This window comes from Leptonotus elevatus, chromosome 14, assembly GCF_054856555.1.
Source record: "Leptonotus elevatus isolate MCC_2025b chromosome 14, RoL_Lele_1.0, whole genome shotgun sequence".
Lineage (NCBI taxonomy): Eukaryota > Metazoa > Chordata > Actinopteri > Syngnathiformes > Syngnathidae > Leptonotus > Leptonotus elevatus.
The window spans coordinates 21582130-21607553 of NC_141252.1; the positions used below are offsets into that span (position 1 = coordinate 21582130).

Genomic DNA, 25424 nt, shown 5'->3' on the forward strand with positions numbered 1-25424 from the left:
TATTGTTGATTACTGAAGAACGGAATAAGGTAGAAACAAACTTTTTTTTCTGATGAAAGATGAGAGTTCAATCTTTCATTTGGTAGTATGTGTGTTTCCATAGTCCAAACACAAAATTTTCTGTGGACCTTGAAAGATCAGTCAAAATGCTTAAATCGGCTGGCACCCACAGCATCCCTTTTCTGAAAACGTCTGGCAGTCAAAGAGTTAACTGCCTTGTTTAAGCATTTTAAGTCAACACACACTCACACCCGCTCTCTGTTCCTCTTCTTCACGGGAACCATCGGGGCACACCAGTCTCTGGGCTCTGTAACTTCTTTGATTATGCCCAAAGCCAGCATGCGTTTAAGTTCAGCCTCAATTTTCGGCAGTAGCGGAAATGGGGTGCGACGTGGTGTGATCAGCGAGTAGGGCTCACAGTGTGTGTTTTGTTCAATCTTCACAGGGTCGCACTTAAGCAAACCGATGTCCCCAAACACATAACTTAACAGTACAGTGTCTATGCTGTCAATTCTCATGACCAGTCCCATTCTTTTTGCGACACTCCGTCCCAGTAGATTGTGGGAATATGGCTCTTTTATTACAGTGACCCAAAATCTGTACTTTTGCTTTTTGTACTCACTCGTCGCCAGGAACTTTCCAATACTCACAACTTTTCCGCCAGGGCTGGTGATGGGTCCTCTTTTTGCAGTGACCAGCTGTGTGCGTTGTGGCAGCCTCTTGAATGTATCCTGTTTCATCACAGTAATGGCCGCCCCTGTATCAATTTTAAATTCCACTATTTCACCATGAAATGGCAAATCAACAAGCCACTCTTCTTCGGCATCAGGTTGATCAATTATGTCTAACTTCACCCAGGAAAAACGTATCATCCGCTTCGGGGGTGATGCTGCAGTTACTTCTTTGAGCATCCGTGTCTGACAAGCTGCCTCAAAATGTCCAATTTTATTGCACTTTCTTTCCTTTTATTCTTAGCAGGGCAGGGACGTTCTTTTCCATGTTGTCTAATACAGCGGGAACATGCAGGATAGTTCTTTGACTCACTGTGTTCTGGTGTTTTCTGCCATCGTCCCGCTTTATTACTCTTTTTACTCTGAAACTGTTGCCTCCCCTGACTCATGGCATCAACTGCACACTCATTCTGTTGCTTTATTTGCTCGCATTGCCGCGCTATTTAAATAGCTCTTTCGAGGGATAGTTCAGGCTCCAGCTTTAACTTCTGAGATACATCGTTGTCCAATATGCCGATAACAATTCTATCTCTAATCTGTTAATCTTTGGTGTGGCCAAATTCACAGTACTGTGCCAGTTCGTATCGACCCCTCACAAAAGCCTCGACCGACTCACCGGGCATTTGCGTCCTCTTGTGAAAGCATGCTCTTTCGTGAATCACATTTCTCCTCGGCACAAAATGGTCAGAGAATTTAGCCATTACCGTGTTGTAGTTCAACTCCGGTCTGCCACCATCGTCGTCTTTCTCCTCTGCGTCATCGTACACAAAAGAATCATACATTGCTTATGCCTCTCTCCCCATGGCATACAGAAGCGGTCAAAGCTACATCTGCCATTCCGCCGGGCGAGTGATGTCAAAAGAAGCTTTAACATGCCTTTAATTTACGTAATTTAGCGTGAAGTTGGCCACTTCTGACACCAGGTCATGTATCGATGCTACAATAATAATGAGGAGTCCGGTGGCTTTCTCAACGAGTCTCTTTAGTCACGTCTTCTACAGTTATCTTAAGTCGTGTCTCGCGTGGTGTATATTGCGCATTCTCCAAATTTCTCAACGCATACTGATGACATCACGACTGCGACTACTATAAACATGGCAACGTAACATATCACAACAGGCACTTCAAGTTAACGAGATATTAACGCAATAATTTTGACATGCGCAGTACAAAAACACTTCAGCATGTAAAACAAAAATACAAAACCAAAAGTAATAATTCACAAAACAAATATTAGTCAATTGCAAGTAACTAAAAACACATTGGCAAACTACGTGTTACAAAAGGATATAGGAAGAAGTAATAAAGTTATCTAGCCATATACCCTGTGTATCACGTATATTTCGACGATGTAATTTGTAAATATAATGTAAATACAACATCCGTATTACTGAATAAACTCTGAATAGTTGGTGCAAACACTGAAATTCGTTCTTTTGAGAAGCGTAAATCACGCACTGATAATGTTTTCAATTAAAAACCCATTGAAGTGGTCAGTAAAACTGGCAACGTAAGATGGCTGCCCTCTGGCTTCACCTTCGAGGGGTCCATTGACGGTCCATTTACCATGGCACTGATCTGTATATATATTACTGGATAGCCGATAGCCCATACACGCTTGTTCAAGCCGTTGAAGCCACAGGGCGGCCATCTTACCCCTCCCATCTCGCGAGCAGACTACTGTATAAGTTATACGTTTTTGTTTTTTGTTTTTTTAAACAAGTGAACGGTATGCGCTGCTTTGAAATTTTTATCGCTCAGTTCCTTAGACCCCAATATTAGATTTGGCAGAGGCATCTTTGGGTGAATTAAATAAATAATTATTTAATAGGAAATATACAAGTTTACTCCTGTAAACAACATCAAGCATATAATGTATACATGAATTAAAGGAATAATTCTTTCATAGGAAATATAGAAGTTTCCTCCTGTAAACAACATCAAGCATATACTTTATACATGTATTTAAGGCAAGTTGTAAAATGTCTGAAGTCCTCTTGTTTATGTTTAAAAATTTTAAAACATCATAAATCATGCTGTTTCTAGTCAAGTACTGTCTTAAATGTTCTCCAATTTCGGTACTGTAAATGTATATAGAAACGTTTCCGAGGAGTGGTAATATGGCGGCCTCGCGGCTTCAAAAGTCTTGGCCTATCGGCTATCCAGTAATATATACAGGTCTGTGGTCCATGCTCTGCAGCTAGACCTTCTTGCCCCAAGCGCGAACACTTTACGGATATTCTCGGTAATTTTAGTTGAATGTGGTTATTGTGTAAATACGGCAGATTACGCAATTTACGTTGATGTTTGGTCGTAGCTAAGGCGCAGGTCACAGAAAATGATCCCACAGTGGACAAATATACGCACAAATTGAGACAGCAGAGGGAATATAAGAGACACGGGTTTCAAATAAAATATTCTGGATCAACCGAACACGTAACAGGTGAGATTGTGCATACACATGTCTTTTATTAGAGAAGCTAACAAGAGTTGTGGGCTTTTGCTAGCTCTAAACTACCTAGCAAGATATGATAGCTAGCTAGCTCCGTTGATTCGTAGTACCGGTAGTAAATGTGCAGAATGCCTTGCGACCATTAGTGTTAAACTGCCTTTTATTTCGTATGAATAAATGACGCAGGTGTGGGTGTAAATAACTTAAATACATATTTTCACTTGGGTGTTGAGATTGTCAAGAACGCTACATTTCTATTTTTGGTAGCCATGCTACCAAATTACGCTGCGTTAAACTGTCACTGTAGCAATTCATTGTGTTCAGCCAATACTGTATGTGGTTTTGGAGCTGTACCTATACCTGACGTTTACATTTTCCACACTCTACTAACCAGACAATTAGAGGCGTTTTCTATTAAAGTTAGCAGCCATGTGTTTGGTTAAAAAAAGAACTAAAAAGAGCACTTTTCAATCAACTGCATTACAAAGTGAAATCACAGCAAAATAATCTCAAATGAAATAAATAAAAAAATGGCTGTATGCCTTTGTTGCAATGTTTGATGTTTAAAAATAGGCAGATAATTCAAGCTTTGCAATGTTTCACCTTTGATTCATTGTGGTTTGTACTATATACAGTATATCCACTATCTGTAGACTTCAAGGACTAGGTGAGTACACGTGAGGGCTGTTCCAAAAATAGTTTACCGTGAATAGTATGTTGTTAATTTTTTCTGTCAAATATTTTATTGATGTTTTAAATTTATGTGGTGGGTACAAAGGGAGGAGACATAACAATTGTGTCTTTCGGCGCACGTACCGGGTAACAACAGGGGGGCATGGAAAAGACCTGTGGCTTCCAAAATTCATAAAAACATAAAAAATTTATGAGGCCGTTTCATTGCATATTGACCAAAGCAATCATTGAATCACATTATTTGTACTTGTACTGTTTATGAAAAATGTCTTTAAAGTGATTTTGTCTCATGTCTCTTACACTTAAAATTTGAGCAAAATTTGAATATCAGAGGTGTGTAGTTGCTAATACATTGGCGCCTTGATTAATGAGTTTAGTTAGTTACGTGACCAATTGTAACACAAATCACTTGTATTGAATATTAACTTTTCCCAATATTCCAGTAGGGCTGGGTATTGCCAACCACTTCACGATATGATGCGTATCAGGGTGCATGGCTCACAATACAATACGTGTCGCGATACCTTCAAGGCGATTCATATCCCGATAGTTTCTATTACTTTACATGCATTTTTATTATAACATCGTATGTATACCTAAATGATATGTTTGTAGGGGATTGTCTACCACCACTTGTCCGCTACACTTGTGGCTACTTTTACTGTTGTTTAATTTTGACTTCTTGTAAAAAAGACGAAAAAAAGAAAAACCATACCCATGGAATTCTCTCTTGATTGGAATGATGGTTGACATTTTAATTCTTAATTCACAAAATCACAACTCTTAAAGTAACAACATAAACGCCCAAAATGCAAGATAACACTCGTCGAAAATTGTTTGCTTCCCCAATCAGTAGCACTTGTGCCCCAGTGAAACCACAATTAAGTATTACCTGGCCACCTGTCCATGACTCGGGTAAACAAACAAAAACACATTGCCACCTAGTGGTTGGAGGTACAAACAAATCAAACATGGGGCTCCGACAATGTTTATTATGCTGGATGGGAAAAATGTTTTTGTTAGCAGCTCTTCTGGTTGACCACCAAGCAGCATGCCTGGTCTAAATGTGCGCGCACTCCAGGATTTCGCGGGCATTTTTTCCGATTGTTGCGGGCTAAAATGCCTGATTTTGTGGCCAATTTTTCCAAAAGTTGTGATAAAAGTTTTTTTTTTTGTTACTCATACACTTTTTCGCCAAATATTAAGAATTTTGCGGGCATTTGTTATGATTGTTGCGGGCTAAAAAAACAATAATATATAAAATAAATTGCCATGAAATATGCAGTGCTTAATGCTATCATGGCCAAAATCATTGCCACTACTCCATTTCCTCCTCAAAATCATCAGCTTCTCTGAAAAACATTATTTTGTACACTTTCAATTAAGAGTGTGGTGATATAGCGTCAGTTTATAATTCTACACATTAAAAAGAACACACCACACACCAATAACTCATTTTCCAGTAATAGATTAGTCATTGTGTATAATGAATTAAAGTGCTAATATCTCTGGCGTCTTATTCCCTGAATTTTCTTTTAAACCGTTTAAGTATCAAAATAAAAACATACCATGGGGAACGCCATTATCCTGGTCATTTGACCGTGAGGACGTATCCCGTGCGTTAACGACAGCTGCTGTCGTTCAATTCACTTGAATGGGAGTTTGCTGACGTAATAGGCAAGAAAAAAGCAGTTTTCCATCCCAAATGCTGCGCCAATTCTGATCAAGTCAAATCCTCAGCACATCAGCTTTCATGTCATTCCGTGTGGGGTGGGGCGGTGGGGGGTTTCCTCTCCTAATGTGAGCACGCTTTTAGCCCAAAACATGTTGCCGGCATGACAGAGTAAAAGTCACCCGGATGTTTACCGTCCAGGTTAGGGACCGTCCACAACTTACATTTCCAAAATGACCAAAGTCAGTGCTGATTTACTGGTAATTTGAGCCTCTGTAACATGCAATTTGCAGACGCTCCCTAACTTCTACTTGCTACGGGCCAGCTGACTACGTCCTCCTTATCGAGCCACAGTTTCAACTTCACTTTCGGCTGGACACAAATCTTTGGCAAATCCTCCGTGGCTGTACTGCTTTTGAACAAGTGCTTCTTTGCTATAGGGCGTAATTTCACTTTTGACGTCCGTCGTGGGAAGCAATAATTCCTTGTGTCTTTGTTGTCATTAGCGACTATATCATATACGCGTGTTTTACGCACGCGACACGTCACAATGATCACGTGACTGTCCAAAATGGCCAATACTGTACTTAATGCAAAAATATTCATAAAAAGCGCTATAAAATCATAATCGCTCAACATAAATTGACAATTTAAGTCTCTTGGAGCCATATGCTAAACCAAACAGGAAGTCCACCATTTTGATTTACTTTTTGATTCATAGCCATTTTTTGGGGCCTTTTATAGTCTGAACGTGCAAAAACTCATACAACTTTGCACACACATCAAACATGAATATTTTAGAGATTTCTTGTGCAATTTGCAATAAATGGATATGATAGAATCAGAGGTGGTTCTGTCAATGAATTTTGAGCGTCCGTCATTCGCCAATATTTCAAGTTGAACGGCATTGTAATCGTCTATCCGTCATTCGTTGTGGTCCAATGGATCATCATTGATCGGTGATTGGTTCGGTTCAGATCCCGCACGATCCACAGATTGGCTGATGATTGGCTGATGAAAAAAAAAAGTGCGCATTCACACGGAAGCAACATGATCAGTCCAAATTCACTATAGTAGAAGCGGCAGAGAAAGTTGAAAACCGTTGTGGATCATGTAAGTTGCATGCATGGGAGCAGGGTGAAATTTGTCCTGAAATTCTGCTTCATTCATACAAGTCACGGAAGCTGGAAACATGCTCAACGTAGCACGCCGCCTCCGCTAAGGCTAGTTTCAAGATAAAATTGACCAAATAATATATTGACGGCAATGCAAATAGCCTCAGTAGAATTCTACTTTGAAGTTGACCCACATTGCACTGTTTGCAAAGGAAAAAAGATCCTTCTTAACGAAGCATTCCCGGTTGTACGAAGCACCGAGAGCTACGAAAATTTGGAGGCATATGTTACAGCCCTCAAGGTACTAAAAAGTCTCTTTGGAGCCATATGCTAAACTAAACAGGAAGTCCACCATTTTGATTGACTTTTTGATTTCTAGCCATTTTTTGGGGCCTTTTATAGAGTCTGAACATGTGCGAAAACTCATAAAACTTTGCACACACATCAAACATGAACATGAATATTTTTGAAATTTCTTGTGCATTTTGCAATAAATGACTCAATAGCGCTCTCTAGACATTTTTATGAAGCATTTCCGACGTATGATTCAGCTAGATTTGTGAAAATAGGGAGAGATACCTATCGGCTTACAAAGAAGTATTCTGTAGCCATATGCTAAACCTAACAGGAAGTCCGCCATTTTGATTTTATTTTGGGAATTGTGTATCATTTTTGGCCTTTTCATGAAACTTTGCATAAACAAAAGGCATGGCAAACACATTTACATTTTAGACGGTTCTTGTCCAATGAAACAGTACCCCAACATGGCCCTGGTTGTGGGGGCCCTTTATAGCTGCGCGCAGCTCGAGTTTATTTCTTTAGTTAACCCATTAAGGCCTAAAGTGCCTGACAAAACATGCACAAAGGGTGACCCCCGAAAACCTGAAGTTTTCTTTCAACAACAATATAAAAAATAATTTATATCTCAGCTCCTGATGCAGATAGAAACATAATTCCAAAAACATTTCAGAGCTTACACCTGTGGCGTTCACACAAACATAAGTTTATTATTATAAACCTTAAATATATATTGGGGGGGGGGGGCTAATGACTAATGATTTAATTTAAAATAGTTAATTTAAGTCTTTATGGTGAACGATTATTATATTTATCGTACTTTTTATGAATATTTTTGCATTATTTAAGTACAGTATCGACCATTCTGGACTGTCACATTGTCATCGTGATGTAACGGGTGCGTTAAACATGCAAAGAAAAACATGGCTGCCAATACTATATTACAAAGAGACATCGGTTGGGGCAGACCGCAGTATAGAGCAGTGCTGCGATCCCCTGTCCGTGTCGCCCCCTCCTCCCTATTTTTTTTTTTAATGCACAACATACACTCACTGACATGACTGGGAGGCAGGTGGATCGGAGCGTGGGGATATCATTTCCCTCTGCTCCGGCTCACCTGCTCCCAATTTTAATGCACCACACACACACACTTGTATATACACTGGGTGGGGTCACATTCAAGGTGTAGGGGTAGAGTTTGCCAGTCGGCGAGCTGGCGAACTCAGTAACAGGGTTAGCTTTCACTAAGAACGCTGGAGTGATGACCGGGGCCTTTCCCCGTTGGGCCTGGGGTTCGGGGGTGCCGCCCGTCCCCCGGTGCCCCATCTCCCCTTCCGTCCCCGGTGTTCCGTCCCTCCACGCGGCGGGAGGTGGGGTGGGCGCTGGGTGCGGGGGGTCACCGGGGTCTGGGGGGCTGGCGGTAGGTGGCTGGGTGGGGGGGGGATGCTGGGGGGGTTTGGGGGCCTGGGGCGGCTGGGACTGGGTTGGGGTGGATGGGGGGCGAGGGGTCGTGGGGGGAGCGGGGGCTGTGGACCGGTGGGGTGCCTGGCGGGCCTGCAGTGCCCCGTCCTACTGCGTTGGGTTGGGGGGCGCTCCTGCTCCTGGGTTTGCTCTCCGGCCGGTGGCCCCTGCGGGGCCCGGGGGTTGTCCTTTGGCGCTGCCGTGGCCTGGGGGGCTCTGAGCTGTTGCGCTTGCTCTGTCCTGGCAGGGGTCGACGGCTCCCCTCTTTGGTAGAGATTTTCATGCATGCCAGATCCACCACATCAGCATCTATCGAAACTCAGACACAATCTGCTTCTTCCTCTGGTCGTTGAATCGGGGGAGGCTGGTGTCTGTGGATCTCCCTCTGCTTCGTCTGTCCTTCCTTCCTCTCCTTTGGTCTCTTGAGGTCTCCCTGATTTGTTGGAATTTAGATGTTTCTGGGGTTGGTGAAGGACTCTGGTTGGTGGCCCGTTGGGTGGTGGGTGGTGTCTGGTCGGTGCTGGATTTCACTTCCTTTCTTTTCTTTGGTCCTTCCTCGGGTCTCCTGACGGCCTCACGACTCTGGCTGGATTCTGAAGTGTTCGGTTTAGGTGAACGGTATGGGATTTTTTTAATAGGTTTTAGGTGAACTAATGAATACACGCACACACGCACATGCACATACGCATACTCACCCACATACAAAATAAAAATTGATAAAAAAAAAAAAATATATATATATATATATATATATATATATATATATATATATATATATATATATATATATATATATATATAAAAAAAAAAGAAGGAATTTCAAGTTGTGGACGGTCCCTAACCTGCAGGCTAAACATCCGGCTGACTTTCTCTCTTCTCGGCCAGCTTTATGTTGTGTGGTCAGAGCGCTTTAGCCAACGTTAGCAGGGCTCGACACTTCGACCAAGTCATCGAAGCAAATTCGGCCAACTGTACAACCTGTGCTGGTGAAAATTAATCCCGTTGTATGGTGTGAGAAGGCCTACATGTTATAATGAGTGGTGCAATGGTTCATCTTTGAGCCATGACCCTTTGGGTCGTACATCCGCGGAACGGGCTGCGCAGGCCAACTTCAAAATAAAAGCCTTTCCAAGTAATACATTAACGTCGATGCAATTGTCTTGTTACTTGTTATTTTGATATTGACCCCCGCAGCACGTGGAAGGCGTTGCGGCTCAAGGCGGCTAGTTTGACTAGTCCTCCCGCGACTGTCGACTTCCTACATCAACACAACACCACCTCGAAATTATATGTAATTGCCAATTAAAGACGCTAAGAACAACCATTCATAATCATCTTCTGCCCAATGGACAATTTAGAGCAGCGGTGTAAAACTAATTTTTCTTGGGGGCCACATCATAGTTGTGGTTTCCTTTGGAAGGCTGTTATGACAGTGAACCCAAATAAATGTATGATTACCTCATATTACATATACACAACATATTGATGAATGACTATCATAGTTGTGAAATCAGAGGCGAGTAAAAACTGTTCAAATATTATTACATTTATTTTACAAGAGATATTGTAACAAAAATGCTTACAGTATCGCAATGTTTTTAAAAGTAAGGATAATTACTGTTTTAGTATTTTAGCAAGATAAATACAGACAATTCAGTTTCGAATCACTACTGCAACCTGTGGTCAAAAAACAATACTGCTCACACCCTTCTTCACGTAAACAATGCACACAACGTTACATCCGCAGACAGAGGGTGGGAAATTCAAACCCGAATCCAGTCTGAAAACTATTGGCCCAGAGGCTTGCAGGAGTACCAATTGTGAACAGCGTGTTCAAATCACAATGTGTTTAATCTACTATTTAGAAATTGTCATAAATGATCAAATAAAAAGCTTTAAGTATATCATATCGGCATTTCTATGGCAGTGTCACAAATGCAACATTCTACAATCATGTATGTTTTTTTCCCTCAGGCATGTTCATGAAGGTGTAAGGCGTAACAGATTTAATCATGGAACCAACATTACGTTTTTTCTAATCCAGATTCTGCTGCAGATTGCTGTATGTAAGTATATTTTTGGATAGATTGTGATTAATATTTATAAATTGTATCTGTCAGCTCCTTTTTTTGAATTAACACAATATCATAATCTCCTCTTGTAGTGAATTTGTGAAAAATCTGATATGAAATAAAATTAAGTGGACAACGAAAGGAGTTCTGCCTACTCTTCTCCGTTTCGTTGAAAAATGGCAGGCCTGAAGCTTGTCACCCCGGCCACATCTCCCATGGGGCCTTTTTTTGGACTTCCATGGCAGCAGGAGGCTATCCACGATAATATCTATACACCTAGAAAATATCAGGCAAGTAGTTGTTGCTTTTGTTCAATTATGTTAACTGAACTTGAAGAAGAAGTTTGCTTGATTTTTTTTTTATTAATCAAGTGTCAATAGTGAAGCACATTTATTGGCTTGGGTTAAATAAATGGCAGTTGCTTGTATACAATGAAACATCCAAAGTTGAACACAATCCATTCCATGAATTTCCATTACAATATTAATACATAACGCTGGCATCTAACCTAATACTCGTACCCCCAAAGTAGAAGCTGACATTTTTTCGGGAATCCCGTGGCTCCCGGGAATCCTATACATAGGGTTAAGGGGATGTATGGATGTTTACCTGGTATCTAGTGTTTGAGATAAAGGTGTACTTTCATTCCAGTATGATATTAAAGTCTAAAGTTACACATATATCTTAATGTCGTGGTTTTGACATAATTCCCCCACTGAACTAAGGACAGTTTGGGGGAAGTATGTTCAATATAGTGTTCTCTTTGATATATGTCCTAAGAATGACTCCCTTTTTCATCTCCACACTAAAATAATGGACTCTAAACATGCACCATTTCCCCGTTTGGAAATGGTGGCATGCTAACTTCTGGTTGCTAGGGAGCATCCAACTCTTCAAATTATACCTGCAATCTGATGGAATTAATGTGAAGTTACTGTAAATTGCATTTTGCCTTCTAATGCCTTTCTAACTGCTGAGTTATCAAAGTGTCTCAAAGCCATCATCCACATCTGATATAATGATCTTCTTTGGTTCCATAATGACATCATTTTCGCTGCTCACTAAGCATTATTGACTAGAGTTGCGCATTAGCACCAGCTATAAAATCTACTTTATTTTTATCACATGAGCTGCAAGCTTTTAACTATGTTTAATGACTGTTTTTGCCCTATCAAATAAAGAAGTAAAGAAACTGTCGTAAATAGAAACAAACATGTCTTACCTAGTGTTTTGTATAATAGTGGGTTCGTCAGACTACAAACAGCATCAGTATTTTGCCGAAAGGCGTTTTTATAACTCTGTTGCCTCCGGAACACATTGGCACATATCTGAGTGTTTAATTACCTCTTTGTGTTGATCACAGATATGATAGAATCAGGGGTGGATCTGTCAATGAATTTTGAGCGTTCGTCATTCGGCAATCGTCAACAGTCAGGACACCTTTCCGTCATCATAAATTTGCCAATATTTCAAGTCGAACGGCATTGTAATCGTCAATCCGCCATTCGTTGGTGTACAATGGATCATCATTGATCGGTGATTGGTTCGGTTCGGGTGCCGCACGATCCACAGATTGGTCTTTCGTTATGGTACAACACAAATCTCTGACTGGTAGCAGTAAATGAGTTTGACAGCTGATACCTGGCATTCTTTCTTTACTGCACTTATTTTTCAATATTATGGACCAAGGCTATTTTGTAATTCACTCTCCATGTTTAAAGGAAGGGAATGTGCCTTAAATTGCAATTAAAATATAGAACATTGTCTTCATTTATTTTATAAAACCGTTTTGCCCATAAAAAAAAACTAAAAACATTCAACTCAAAATGTCAAACATAGCCGTTTAGATTTTAGGAACACAACTTAAAGCCGTTATTTTACACATAGACCATGTATACCCCTCCCCGAGTGATCACCTTATTGTGGTGAATCCAATGATCCCAGGAGCTATGTTGTCTGGGGCTTTATGCCCCTGGCAGGGTCACCCATGGCAAACAGGTCCTAGGTGAGGGACCAGACAAAGCATGGCTCAAGACCCTTTATGATGAATACAATCAATGGAAATAAGTTTCCCTTGCCCGGACGCGGGTTACTGGGGCCCCCCTCTGGAGCCGGGGCTCAAAGGCGAGTGTCTGGTGGCCGGGCCGGGCCTGCATAAGCACAAACAGCAGTCAGGACCCGTCCCCCAACCTGAAGGCGGAGAAAAGCTACCCTGTCGTGTACCGGGGTGAGCACGAATGTACAGACGCCAAGTCGGGGAGCAATAAGTATCCCCACACCTGCTCTGCGCCTCTCACGGTGGGCAACTCCAGAGTGGAAAAGAGTCCAACCCCTCTCGAGAGGACTGGTACCGGAGCCCGAGCTCTGTGTGAAGGCGAGTCCGACTATGTCTAGTCAGAACTTTTCGACCTCGCACACCAGCTCAAGCTTCTTCCCCACCAGAGGGGTGACATTCCATGTCCCAAGAGCCAGCTTCTGTAGCCGGGGATCTGTCCGCCAAGGTTACCGCCCTTGGCTGCTGCCTGGCTTTCAACGCACCCGACACCTTTGGCCCCTCTCACAGGTGGTGAGCCCATGGAAAGGGGGGCCCACATTACCTCTTGGGCTGTGCCCGACCGGGCCTCATGGAGGCAGGCCCGGCCACAAGGCTTTCGCCAACGAGCCCCACTTCCAGGCCTTGCTCCAGAGGTCGGCCTCGGTGACCCGCGTCCGGGAAAGGAAAAACCGCATCATTGTCATAAGGGGTCTTTTGAGCCGTATTTGGCTTGGCCCCTCACTAGGACCTGTTTTCCATGGGTGACTCTACCAGTGGCATAAAGCCCTAGACAACATAGCTCCTAGGATCATTGGGACACACAAACCCCTCCACCACGGTAAGTTGACGGCTTACGGAGGGGCATTGCCTTTATTATTCTACGATAAATAAAGTTGTCGTGATCCCACAGACACAGTGCTTTTCTGCACATTGTTGGACGTAATAATCTGGAGATGAAGATTGACTTTTGTTAACTTTTTCAGGTGTCGTCACTCGTCAACCTCAACTGATTTGGGTCACTGCTGATAATGCAGCTCTCGTCTTGGTCATGTAAAATAAATACAGACCAAGGAACCGGGCATCGTGTTGCTTATTCAACGGATGCATTTCAGCAGCAAACAATTTGCTATGACTGACATGACACTTCAGTTTCAGAATAAAGAGTTTGATCACTGTAACACACTTGCCTTGTGTTGCCTTACGCGTCCTCTCCTCTCGCTGGCGCACAACCATAGGGAGATCACGATACTACTTTCCACTAACACTTTGTGCCATTGCCATTTTTCCTCGCCACTGATTTGAATAGCATCGACCGGCTTAGCCTCAAGACGCTAGCATTCGGCTACTGCTCATGAATTAACAGTGAATCATTACGTTACCGGAGCTAGCGTTTTAAAAATATCTTTAATATTTATGTTACGGCCGTAACGCGGCAGCGTATATTGATTTCCGCAACTAAATACGGACCAAGCGACGCCCCTCTCGCCTATTAATAATAATAATAATGGATCAAATTTATATAGCTCTTTTTTGGACACTCACAGATCCTTCACAATGGATACATTATTTGTGCGCTCACACGTTCACACTCTGGTGGCGGAAGCGTGGCGGCCAGTGTGTGCCTACTGCCCTTCCGACCACCACCAAACATTTGCACCTTTCAGACATCAGTGTGAGTTGCACTGGAGGCAATGTGTGTGAAGTGTCTTGCCCAAGGACACGACGACACATGACTCGGGGAGAGCGGGGATCGAACAGCCAACCTTCTAGTTACTGGACGACCAGCTCTTCCTCCTGAGCCACGGCCGCCACTATTCACCTATTTTCTATTTTTGCCGGACGACGATGGCAGCGATGACTCTCTTTGGACAAGATTGGGTGGGCGTCAGTAGAAGACGTGAGGCGGAGCTAGAGTGTTGAGGGGACAATGGCTGATGAAGCAACAATGGCGACCGGTTGCAAGCAGCTCACGCTTGAGCATTTTTTTCAAAGACGGAAAGCATCGATCAATACTAAAAAGCACATTGATGTCGACGATGATGATGATGGTGACTCCGACCTTGACGCCGAAGTTGGAAGCGTTGACGCGCGGCTATGATCAAGTCATAAAGCCTCACCGGCTAGCGATGCTAACGCCGGAAAACGCGGAGCACAATCGAGCACTTCTGCACAGGCGGACATTCAATCGGACGATGAAGAGTAGTCGAAAAGCATCGACCAATGCATATTGATGATGATGATGATGGTGACTCCCGAGGTTGACGCCGAAGTTGGAAGCGTTGACGCGCGGCTATGATCACGTCATAAAGCCTCACCGGCTAGCGATGCTAACGCCGGAAAACGCGGAGCACAACCGAGCACTTCTGCACAAGCGGACGTTCAATCGGACGATGAAGAGTACCCCGAGTCCAATGCATATTCATCGGAGGAGCGGGTACAGTCTGATCACGGAGAAGACACTGGTTCTGGACTACGATGCCACCATGAATGGAGTGGATAAGATGGATCAGAGCATCTACCACCCGGTATAGGAACTGAAGGACATGAGGAAGCCAGACGTAACACCACCGTAACGTAACCGTATCATGATCCTGATAGTAGACTTGATGGCAACACACACTGCAGTATATACTTGCTATTCCCCGGAAAAAACGGCCGACAAGAAAGTGCACGCGAAGGGGCAATCGCAGTGAAACTTATCTGTTGTGCAAATCCTGTTGCGTCTCCTTGCACGCAGGAAAGTGTTACACAAAAAGAAAAACTGTAGTTGAAACATCCACATAATTGTAAATAATATCACAGTTGCACACATTTGTAAATAGTTTGCCAAATTGTTGTCAAATTGTTACACTGTTGAATGTAAATAAACGTATTTTGCTATCAAAAAACACTTTTTCATTCTTGGTGGTAGTGTTTTATAGAAGTAAAGCACTATTTAGGTGTTTGTGGCATCATTCATGGACAAAAAAAAGTGTAAAATTCACTAGAGTGCATGAAATTACATTGTTTCACTAAAAGCTTGATTTCTCCGTATTTTGGTCCAAAACAAGCGCATTTGGGTGAAACTAACCATTTTCTATTGTTGATTATTGAAGAACGGAATAAGATAAAAACAAACTTTTTTTTTTCTGATGAAAGATGAGAGTTCAGTCTTTTGGTAGTATGTGCGTTTCCATAATCCAAACAGAAAATTTTCCGTGGACCTTGATCAGTGAAAATGCTTAAAACGGCTGGCACCCACAGCATCCCTTTTCTGAAAACGTCTGGCAGTCAAAGAGTTAATAAGCCTTTGCCTATTTTCGTTAGCCTTTTCAAATTCTTCATCTAGACGCCGTCTCCACTCACTCAAACCATCCATCCACGCAAAGTACAGAAAAAAGCAGAAAAAAATTAAAAAGGTTTTTCTTTCCTCGTTCAGATTTTTGCAGTGCCGTGCTTGGGTGACATCACAGAAAGCGTCGCAAGGCGATTACGTGTCGATCGAAACTCAGCCTTTTCAAATTCTTCATCTAAACGGCATCTCCCTTAACTTAAACCATCCATCCACGCCAAGTACATAAAATGAAAAGCAGAGAAAAACAGCAACCACCTAAAGTTTTTCTCTTTCCTCCTTGTGATTTTTATCGCGCGGTGCTTGGGTGACGTCACGGGAGAAACCGTCGCACGGCATTTACGTGTCGATCGAAACTTGTGACGTTGCGAAATGGGTCGTACTCCGCAGTGGAGACACAGCCACAAGCGGCCCGGCTGAGAGGACGGTTCTTGTGAAAGTCCCTACCACTCTCCCCATACCCGAACGTCCTGGGGTAGAAATGCGGCAAAAAACGGCTCGGTATCAATTTTTATTTAGCACCGGTACTTAAAAAAATAGAAACGAGATCCGCCAACTCTGTTTTAAAGGCGGGTACACATTCACGCATGGCCGCCTGACTATCGATATGCGGAAAACGCCTTGAGCGGCACGCCTCTTTCAGCTTGTGTGCGAGAGGGCTCAGGAAGATGGCTTCACGCACTGAACATTGAAGCGCTCGTTGGCCGTGCACGCCTCGTTGAGAAGCATAACGAGCTAATTAACAGCCACGGCAAGCCAACCAGTCATGACGTTTTGTAACGAGCAAATGTTTTTCCCGGAGAAGCAGAAGATAAAGCAACAATCACTTTTAGCCCCGCAGTGGACTCAAGGTGCGTTCAATGAACATGCACACAGTAGGAAATCAAAGGTATGCATAGAAAAAGCCCAGATGACTGACAGAGCGACAGGTTGTGACACATTTTTTGACACTTCACTTAAAAAAATAAGTCGAGTGTGAAATATTTTGTTTGCAGTATTTGATTACACATTCGACAAATTGATAGCGTAATGGAGAAGAGCAGAGACATGCACGCACACTCAAGCAACGTTACATTGAGTCATTGTAGTGCCACTGTATTATTATCAATATTTAAAACGGATGACATCAAATACAGTCAAATACAAGAATATGGCATGCAATGTGAAAGCACATACAGTATATGCATAAATATATACTGTATTTACATAAATTAATATGTATACATCCTAATATTTTGAATTCATAAAAATAAAAATACATTTGCTGCTTTTGCTGATGTTAGATTTTTGTCGAGGTACCGTTTCAGTACCGGTATCGAGGTCTTTTATGCAGGTATAGTATTGAAGTCAAAAAGTTGGTATCGTGACAACACTAGTCCCATGTAAAGACGTAACGTGTAGAACCTCACTGAAAACCTAATACTAACCCCAACCATTAGTCCCGGTGATGACAAATTGACATGCATGTCAACTAGTGGTGCAACGGATCACAAAAGCCACGGTTCCGATCGGATGAAGGATTTGAGTCACAGATCGGATTATTTTTCGGATCAGCAAAAAAAAAAGAAGCTTAAACTTCTTAGTACTTTGTTTTCATTTATTTTGTAAAACGCTTTTTCCATTCAATTAAAAAAAATATATCAAAATGTCTAATAGCCGTTTAGGATTTAGTGTCTTCATTTATTTTGTACAATGCTTTTTTCCCCATTAAATAAATAAATAAAAAAAACATCACAATTTAAAATGTCTAATATTGGTTTAGGATTTAGGAACACAACTTAGTTTTATTTTTTGTTTTATTAATTTTTTCCTTTCGGACACATTATTACAGGTTACATCGATCACATATTATCATTTGCAACATTGACATCCGAAAGAAGGGCTGACGGGTAGAAGCCATGGCTTATTAGTAACCCGTCCCTATCGATTCTTACCATACACATCAGTCATATACATTGATTATGATAGTCATTGATTCATATTGTTATCAATCCCAGACTTAAATCTGCACACTCCTCGCTCGGTAATGCTTGAGTAATGTCTGTGTGTAAGTTGCAGCTAGTACCAATCATTTGGAATTGGTAAATTGGTTCCCGGACGTCACCAACAGGCCAGGCCAAGCCAAGGCGAGCGCATGCTCGTACACCAGTAGCGTCTTTGCTGACATTTGTTCATCTTTCACACGTTGTGGCTTCCAGAAGAGAGAAGAGCACTTGTGCTGGCCGCAGCTCTCACCCGAGGGCTGCGGCGCGGTTTAATCTGGATACCTGTAACTATCACATCGTTGATTCAAAGATTCTGTCCCAAATCATCCACTTTTTGTTCCAAGGTGTCAATGCGTTGATCTTTTTCTTGTGTCTCTTTCTTCAACTGCTGAATTTCCTGCAAAAGTGGCTCGATGCGCTTTTTCATTTCAAGTATTTTGGTGACCATTTCTTTGAGTTTTGCAAGAGAACATTTTATCTCCTCAATTTTGTCAGCTCTTTTTCCGCCAGGCATATTGCAACAATGTAGTTAAAAATCCCAATGTCAACAAAATAGAAGTCACGAGCGAGTGCAGGAGCAAATACAGATGCGTCCTTCCTCGACAAATGTGTCCTTGATTTTGACTTTAAGTGCAATATGAGACATTCTTGTTTTATACATTGTCCATGTGTAAAATAACGGGATTAATGGCTTAAAGTTGTGTTCCTAAAATCTGAACGGCTAAATTTTACATTTTGAGTTGAATGGAAAAAAGTGTTTTATAAAAAATTAAGACAAAAGTTCTATTTATCTTCTTATTATTATTATTATTATAGTCTCCTATGGCTATTTGCATTGTCGTCAATGTATTACTGTATTTTGTCAACTTTATTTTGAAGTTAGGCTTAGCGTGTTACGTTGAGTATGTTTCATTTACATATCAGAAGTGTATCGACTGTGAATGCACACTTTATTAGGGCCCGAGCAGCTACCGCTGTGAGGTCCCTCTTGTTTTTGTAAGAATTCTTCTTCTTCTTGGGAAACACATGTAGCGCCACCTAGTGCCGAGCCCGTTTGAGGGATCCAGTTGAAATTTTGTCAGAAAAGCCTTAAGATGTTGATCATGCCCAACACTGAATATTGTAATTTTTTGCCAAAGGGCGTGTCCGTTACAGTGCCGCGTATTCTGATGATTCATCGTGACAATAAAAGCTGCGTTAACTTGACCCAGATGATCCTATCTTCTCAAAAGTCCAGGTCTGAATACATCTACGGACTTATATTTATTCGTACTGATAGCGCCACCTACTGGCATTTTTTTTATTCATTAAAATGTTTTCTTCAACTTTTTTCTCCAACCACGTTAACTGGAACTACCTCATATTTGCTCAGAAGAGTGTTTAGGCCTTCATGATATCATAACACGAAGTTTGTGAGTTTTTCCGAATTGCTGTCGGCGTGGCAAGGTACTGTTCGCCAAGAAAACAACACAAAATTTGAGGGCCTCAACATGCACAGAAACTGATGAAACTTGGCACACACATCTGGCCTGGCAAAATGAGCAATATTTTACCGTGTATTGGGCGATTTTGACAAAAATTACTCACTAGCGCCCCCTATATTTTTTTAAAGAAGCAGCCCCGGTTGTACGTTTAAGCAAGATCTACAAAGATATTTTGGTATATGAGGGAGCCCAAGACCTACAAAAAAGTATTTTGGACCCATATGCTAAAATGAACAGGAAGTGAGTTACGAATTTTTGAATGTCCGTTTGTTGACGATTTTTGCACATTCACAGAAGGCATTCTGTTGCCCATTTCTCCTACATGTTTGATCAGATTGACTTCAAACTTGGCGTGGCTGATGTCAAAATCTAGGCCAACAAAAGGGGGAAAAAAATCTTGAGTTTTCAAAATGCTATATGACGGGTCGGGGCATCATATTTTTTGTTTCATATTTCCTTTTTCATGAAATACGAAATACGTAATAACTCCTCCAATACATGCTTAAAACATTTCCAAACTTCACTTGTATGTTTATAGTCATGACCTGAAGGTATCTCTATGACAATAGTCAGTTATAAATATAGCACCACCTAGCCCTTGGGTCGACAAAAAAAATTACAACACAAGGTATTTTTATATTTGTACACAATTTTGATACTTTTGTAAGTGTGATAACTAAGTCATTTGTGATTTTTTCTTTTTTTGCTTTCGACAACTCAAAATTTTTAGTGGCATCAGATTTATTCATATATATATATGTACTTTTTATTTATTTATTCATTTATTATGTCCTCTATGGACAATAAAAGCAATATTGTGCTATGAGTAAAACTAACTATGATGTGTATATATGTACTTTAAAATCAGGGCAACTCATTGCCAAAAAATTAAACGGAGGTTGATTTTTGAGGGTCTTAACATTGACCAAAACTCATTGAGCTTTGCACACTCATCACACCTGGCAAAACAAAACAAAAACAATCCATAATATGTAAAGATTTATTATGCCTTTTTCAAATCATTTCTGCTTCGAATGTGCAACTACCCAAACGTGCCAGTACCCCAACGTGCAAGTACCCCAAAGTGGCCCGGGCTGCGAGGGCCCTTTATAGCTGCTCGCAGCTCTAGTTTGTTTTTGTTTTTCCACCAACCAATCCGCGGATCAAGCACAATCCAAACCCTGGGCCCTGATCCAAACCGAACACGGATCAATAATGATCCGTTGCACCACTAATGTCAAAACTAAAATTAAGATTGTGTGGGCTGCTGCCTGTTCGATTTTGAAACAATGTGTGGGCTTCTGCCTGCCGATTAGCGGCCCAAAATATAGGACGGTCTACCGGGAATTGTCCCGCCCCTCCAGATGGCCCAGTCCGTGCCTGCCTGTGCTTCATGACAAGTAACGGCGGTCACGTGATATGCGCCGAAGAGCAAGTAGTGCCCCGCTCGCCCTGGTCCATCTGCAGGCATATGAACAGGGAAATGTGCAGTGTAATGATCATGTTAGGCATGCTTAAAATGATCATTACACTGTACATTTAGGATTAAGCATTAGTAACTACTGCTCTAATATGGTTTAATCGTATGAACATGTTTTTGCAAAAACATTGAAGAATAATTAATGATAACTTAACTACAAGCAAAATTGCATTGTCCTTTTATAGCTGCTGACAGCTCCAGCTGTTGTTGTTTCCAAAAAGTTTAGTTTGAACTATTTCTCTAATTTAAACTTGATGGTATTCAACTTTGGGGGTTTCACTGTATCACTCTTGATATGGTATGGAATTAAATTGTACTTAACAGTTTCTTGTATTTTTTTTAAGTCAAATTTTGGTTGCCTTTTTTTCCTCACACCTCATAAATGACTTTAACTTTCTTTCACAGGTAGAACTTCTTGAAGCAGCTCTTGAACATAATACTATTGTCTGCTTGAATACTGGCTCAGGGAAGACATTTATTGCAGTTCTCCTTACAAAGGAGCTTTCCCACCAAATCCGTGGGCAATACCAAGGAAATGCGAAGAGGACTGTGTTTCTTGTCAACTCAGGTACTTGCAAAATATAATTCATGTTGTTTTGGTGTGTCCCAAGTACAATTTAATTAAATTGTACTTTTTTTTTTTGTCTAATTACCACATATTGTCATGTTTTGTGTACAATTATCGATACCCAGGAAAATACTCGATACTAGGGCTGGACGATTTATCGTTTTGAGACCGAAATTTGGATCTCAGTCTGTGGTTTTATTTAAAGGGCTCTTAACCCCAAGTTCACCAATCAGCGGCATGTCACACTGCACACACTCAATAGCCAGCTCTGAATTGGTAAAAACAAAAAAACACAGCGTCTGTCACGCTGTCGCCGACTCACCCCAAGGTACTTTCTTTCGCGGCTGCTTGAAGTCGACAACACAGTCCGTGATTGAGAACGCGAGGCGCTAAGCTAACTTGCTCCGCGGCAGAACGGACAGACTTAATAAGTCCGCATGCAATCACTGCAATGAGTTGCGTGGTGCAGATCCTCTCCTCCCTGGTGACAAATTAACTACCCTACTAAAAGTAGCACTTTCACAAAAGCAAACGGGAGTCGCTAAGCATGCTAATCGCTCATGTGAAATGCAGTCGGGAATGACCCAAAATTAGTGCTTGGGTATATTGTAGACTTCCTGGTCTGGTTAGAACCGCGTTAAGGAAGAGCACCAATAGCTATGAACAGAACCTTTATACTACAATTAATACGTATTCTAGACTAAAAATAAGATGAAGGATACATTAGCCTTTACAGTTGGACGGCTGACGTCAGCTCGAGGTCCAAAGTAAATTAATATCAGCATGTTATTGAAAATGTTATATCCATAAATGTAAATTTCTAAACTTGAAACCTTTATTCAAATTATTTTTGATTGAAATTTATAATTATTTTAAGTCTCTTAAATTTGTAACTCACAATGTAATTTGATATTTAATATCCAATTTAATATCCATCCAGAATTATATATATAAAAATATATATTTTTGGAGCTACCTGTAAGGTTTTCTGACTTTTTTTCTTCTTCTTTTTTTTAAACAAAACAGGTTTACCTTTTCACAATTACGCCAATCAGAAATACTCCATTATGATTTTTTTCACTTTTACACTCACCATTACAGTCAAAAGACCAAAAGAGTTAATACCATGATATGAATTTCACACTATATCACAAAGCCCTCAGTCTCTGTTTGAAACGGTCTAAAGCAAAAATATGGGAGTAAGGGGAATATATTTATTTACATATAATCTTACATGTATTTTCAAAGAACATGTACACTAGTACAAAATGTAAAACATTTGTGGTTACATAGATTATTACACATAATTGCATATTTAAACATGGCGCAAAGTAGTACTGGAGGTCTTACCTTAACTTGAACCATTTTAAAAAACTACCTCTTTCACAGAACCTCTTTTGTGTTCTTGCATTATTTGAGTAATAGCTTATTATTTTGATGGTATGTCATTTTCAGGCATGTTTGGAAACTATACTGTACATTGTTTATATAAAGCTCAACGTGAAGACAATCGCAAAATAAATCGAAATCGCAATATTTGTCCCAAAAAATTGCAAAAAATCAGCTCTACTCTATACCATTTTCAATACCGCATAGTTAAGACAAATATTTTAAAATGCACAGAAAATTATTTTTATTAAGTTAAGATAACCTATTATTATTATTATTATTATTATTAATAATTAGAAAATGAAAAAAAAATAAGACAATCACTTTTTCACATGTATTACATTTTTGGTTGTCTGACGTAAAAACACACATAGGAAACATCAATAAGAAAAACAATTGAGGTGGTTTACTATACAAGTAATCAGAACTATATTTTGAGATGATAAACTACACAAGTGTAAATAACAATCAACAATATTTTGAGGTAAGTAAACTACGCAAAAAATAAATAATCAGTAAAAATTTACATCAAATGCTGCAGTTGCACTCAGCTACACATTTTTTTAAAAGGCTAAAATTGAAAATTGAAAGTATCTATTAAGGCATACAATGGTTTAGAAAGGGCACGCTTGTCGTATCACTGGTCTGAATTTTCTTTGCTGTTGGAAGATTTTTTGCAATATAGTCATGCATGTCAATGTGGTCCTCTTGAGTCATGCCCTTCTTGGGCTGCAAATCAGTACTGATGTAGTAAACACACGCTTGGAGACACAACTTGAAGCTGCAATACACAGGGACACATTGACTGAGCATAAAGCTAACTGTGAGCTTGCGGCTAATAACTAATAACAAAACAACATTCACTGAGCATAACCGCAGTAGCCGGCTAATGGCTAATAACAAAACAACAAGAATCTTGCTTTTTCTTGTCGATCAAGACTGGCTGGTTTGGCCCTCCTGCCACTGCACTGGCCAAAGGTAAAGCAGCTAACGTAGCTGAGCAACAGTATGTAAACGTCTGGGGATCGACGAGATAAGTTTCTCAAGTTTAGAAATAGGAATTCTGTCCTATTCATGTCTAACACGTGTCTCTGTAACTGTTCAACTGTCTTGGGCTTTCTTTGTTGCACCTTCCCCTTAATGATGCGCCAAATGTGCTCTATAAGTGAAAGAAGTGGACTGCAGCCTGGCCATTTTAATACCCGGATCCTTTTCCTACACAGCCATGATGTTGTAATTGGTGCTGCATGAGGTCTGGCATTATCGTGTTGAGAAATGCAAGATCTTCTCTGAAAGTGATGATGTCTGGATGGGAGCATTGTTGTTCTCAAATCTGAATATACCTATCTGCATTGATGATGCCTTTCCAGATGTGGAAGCTGCCCATGCCATACTCATGCAACCCTATAAGATCACAGATGCAGGCTTATAAACTGAGTGCTGATAACAACTTGGGTTGTCCTTGTCCTCTTTAGTCAGCATAATATAGCGCCCCAGTTTTCCACAAAGAACTTTGAATCGTGATTCGTCTGACCATAAAACAGGTTTCCACTTTGCCACACCATTTTAAATAACCCCTGGCCCAGAGAAACGCCTGCGCTTCTTGGTCTGCTTTAGAAATGGCTTCTTCTTCATATTGTAGAGTTGCATCTGGCAACGGCGGCTGGCACGGTGGATTGTGTTCACCCACAATGTTTTCTGGAAGTATTTCTGAGCCCTTTCTGTGATTTCCCTTACAGTAAGCATTCCTGTTTGCGGTGCAGTGCTGTTTAAGGGCCCGAAGATGATGGGCATCCAGTTAGATTTTTCGGCTTGACCCTTACACACAGAGATTGTTACAGATTCTCTCAATCTTTGGATGATGTTATGCACTGTAGATGATGATTACTTAAACCTTTTTGCAATTTTTTCACTGGTAAAAACCTTTCTGATATTTCTCCACTATCTTTCTGCGCAACATTGGAGGAATTGGTGATTCTCTACCCATCTTCGCTTCTGAGAGACAGTGCTACTCCGAGAAGCTCTTTTTTTATACTCAATCATGTTGGTCTTCCAGCTGTTTTTTTTACAAGTGCATTTTACTTTTCCAGCCTCTTATTGCAGGGATGTGATTTTTCCGCTAATTCGCGGAATTCCGCTTTTTTTATCTCCAAAAATAAAATGTTACAATTTTTTAAGTGGTAAAAAATCCGATTTCGTCTCTCGACAGCATTCCATTTTAGTGTTTCCGTAACTGAAATGAAACTGATCTTGCGATTGGCTGAAGTCTCCGTGTTGACCAATAAACGCGCTTGTTATAAAGGCATAGGCGTATGCCATTGTTTGTTGACCAATAAACGCGCTTGTTATAAAGGCATAGGAGTATGCCATTGTTCATTTCTCAGACGTTTTTGCCGGGTGTTTAAAGAAAGATGTCCGTGATCGAACGCAAAGATGCTCCGCGAGTTAAGGAAATTGACAAGATCGTAAAAAACAAGTTTCGATGGGACTGGTTAGAGAAGGATATATCTACAATTGTTGGAAAGAAGACTGTGACGAATTTGTTCAGTGACTTTATTCGGAAGATCGATCGTGCCGGGAAAGCGCTTTGCATTTGGTGCCATGATACCATTGACTATGGTGGGAGAGGTTTCAAAGCTCTTGAAAGTCACGCAAAGAG

General features: G+C 41.0%; 1 protein-coding gene across 5 annotated transcripts in view; it reads left to right on the forward strand.

The window, feature by feature from the left end:
* Positions 1-2939: 2939 nt before the first annotated feature.
* Positions 2940-25424, forward strand: part of dicer1 (dicer 1, ribonuclease type III) — a 213908-nt gene continuing 191423 nt past the window's right edge. For 4 of the 5 annotated variants that reach the window (XR_015097029.1, XM_086094344.1, XM_086094347.1 and 1 more), the window contains exons 1-4: positions 2940-3174; positions 10396-10487; positions 10586-10787; positions 21218-21376. Coding sequence is in view for 4 of the 5 variants with exons in the window: in XM_086094344.1 (XP_085950470.1) it covers positions 10670-10787; positions 21218-21376 (277 nt within the window). In the remaining variant the exon portion in view is untranslated. The remainder of the gene's footprint in view (positions 3175-10395; positions 10488-10585; positions 10788-21217; positions 21377-25424) is intronic. The other variant, XM_086094345.1, reaches the window with a different exon arrangement.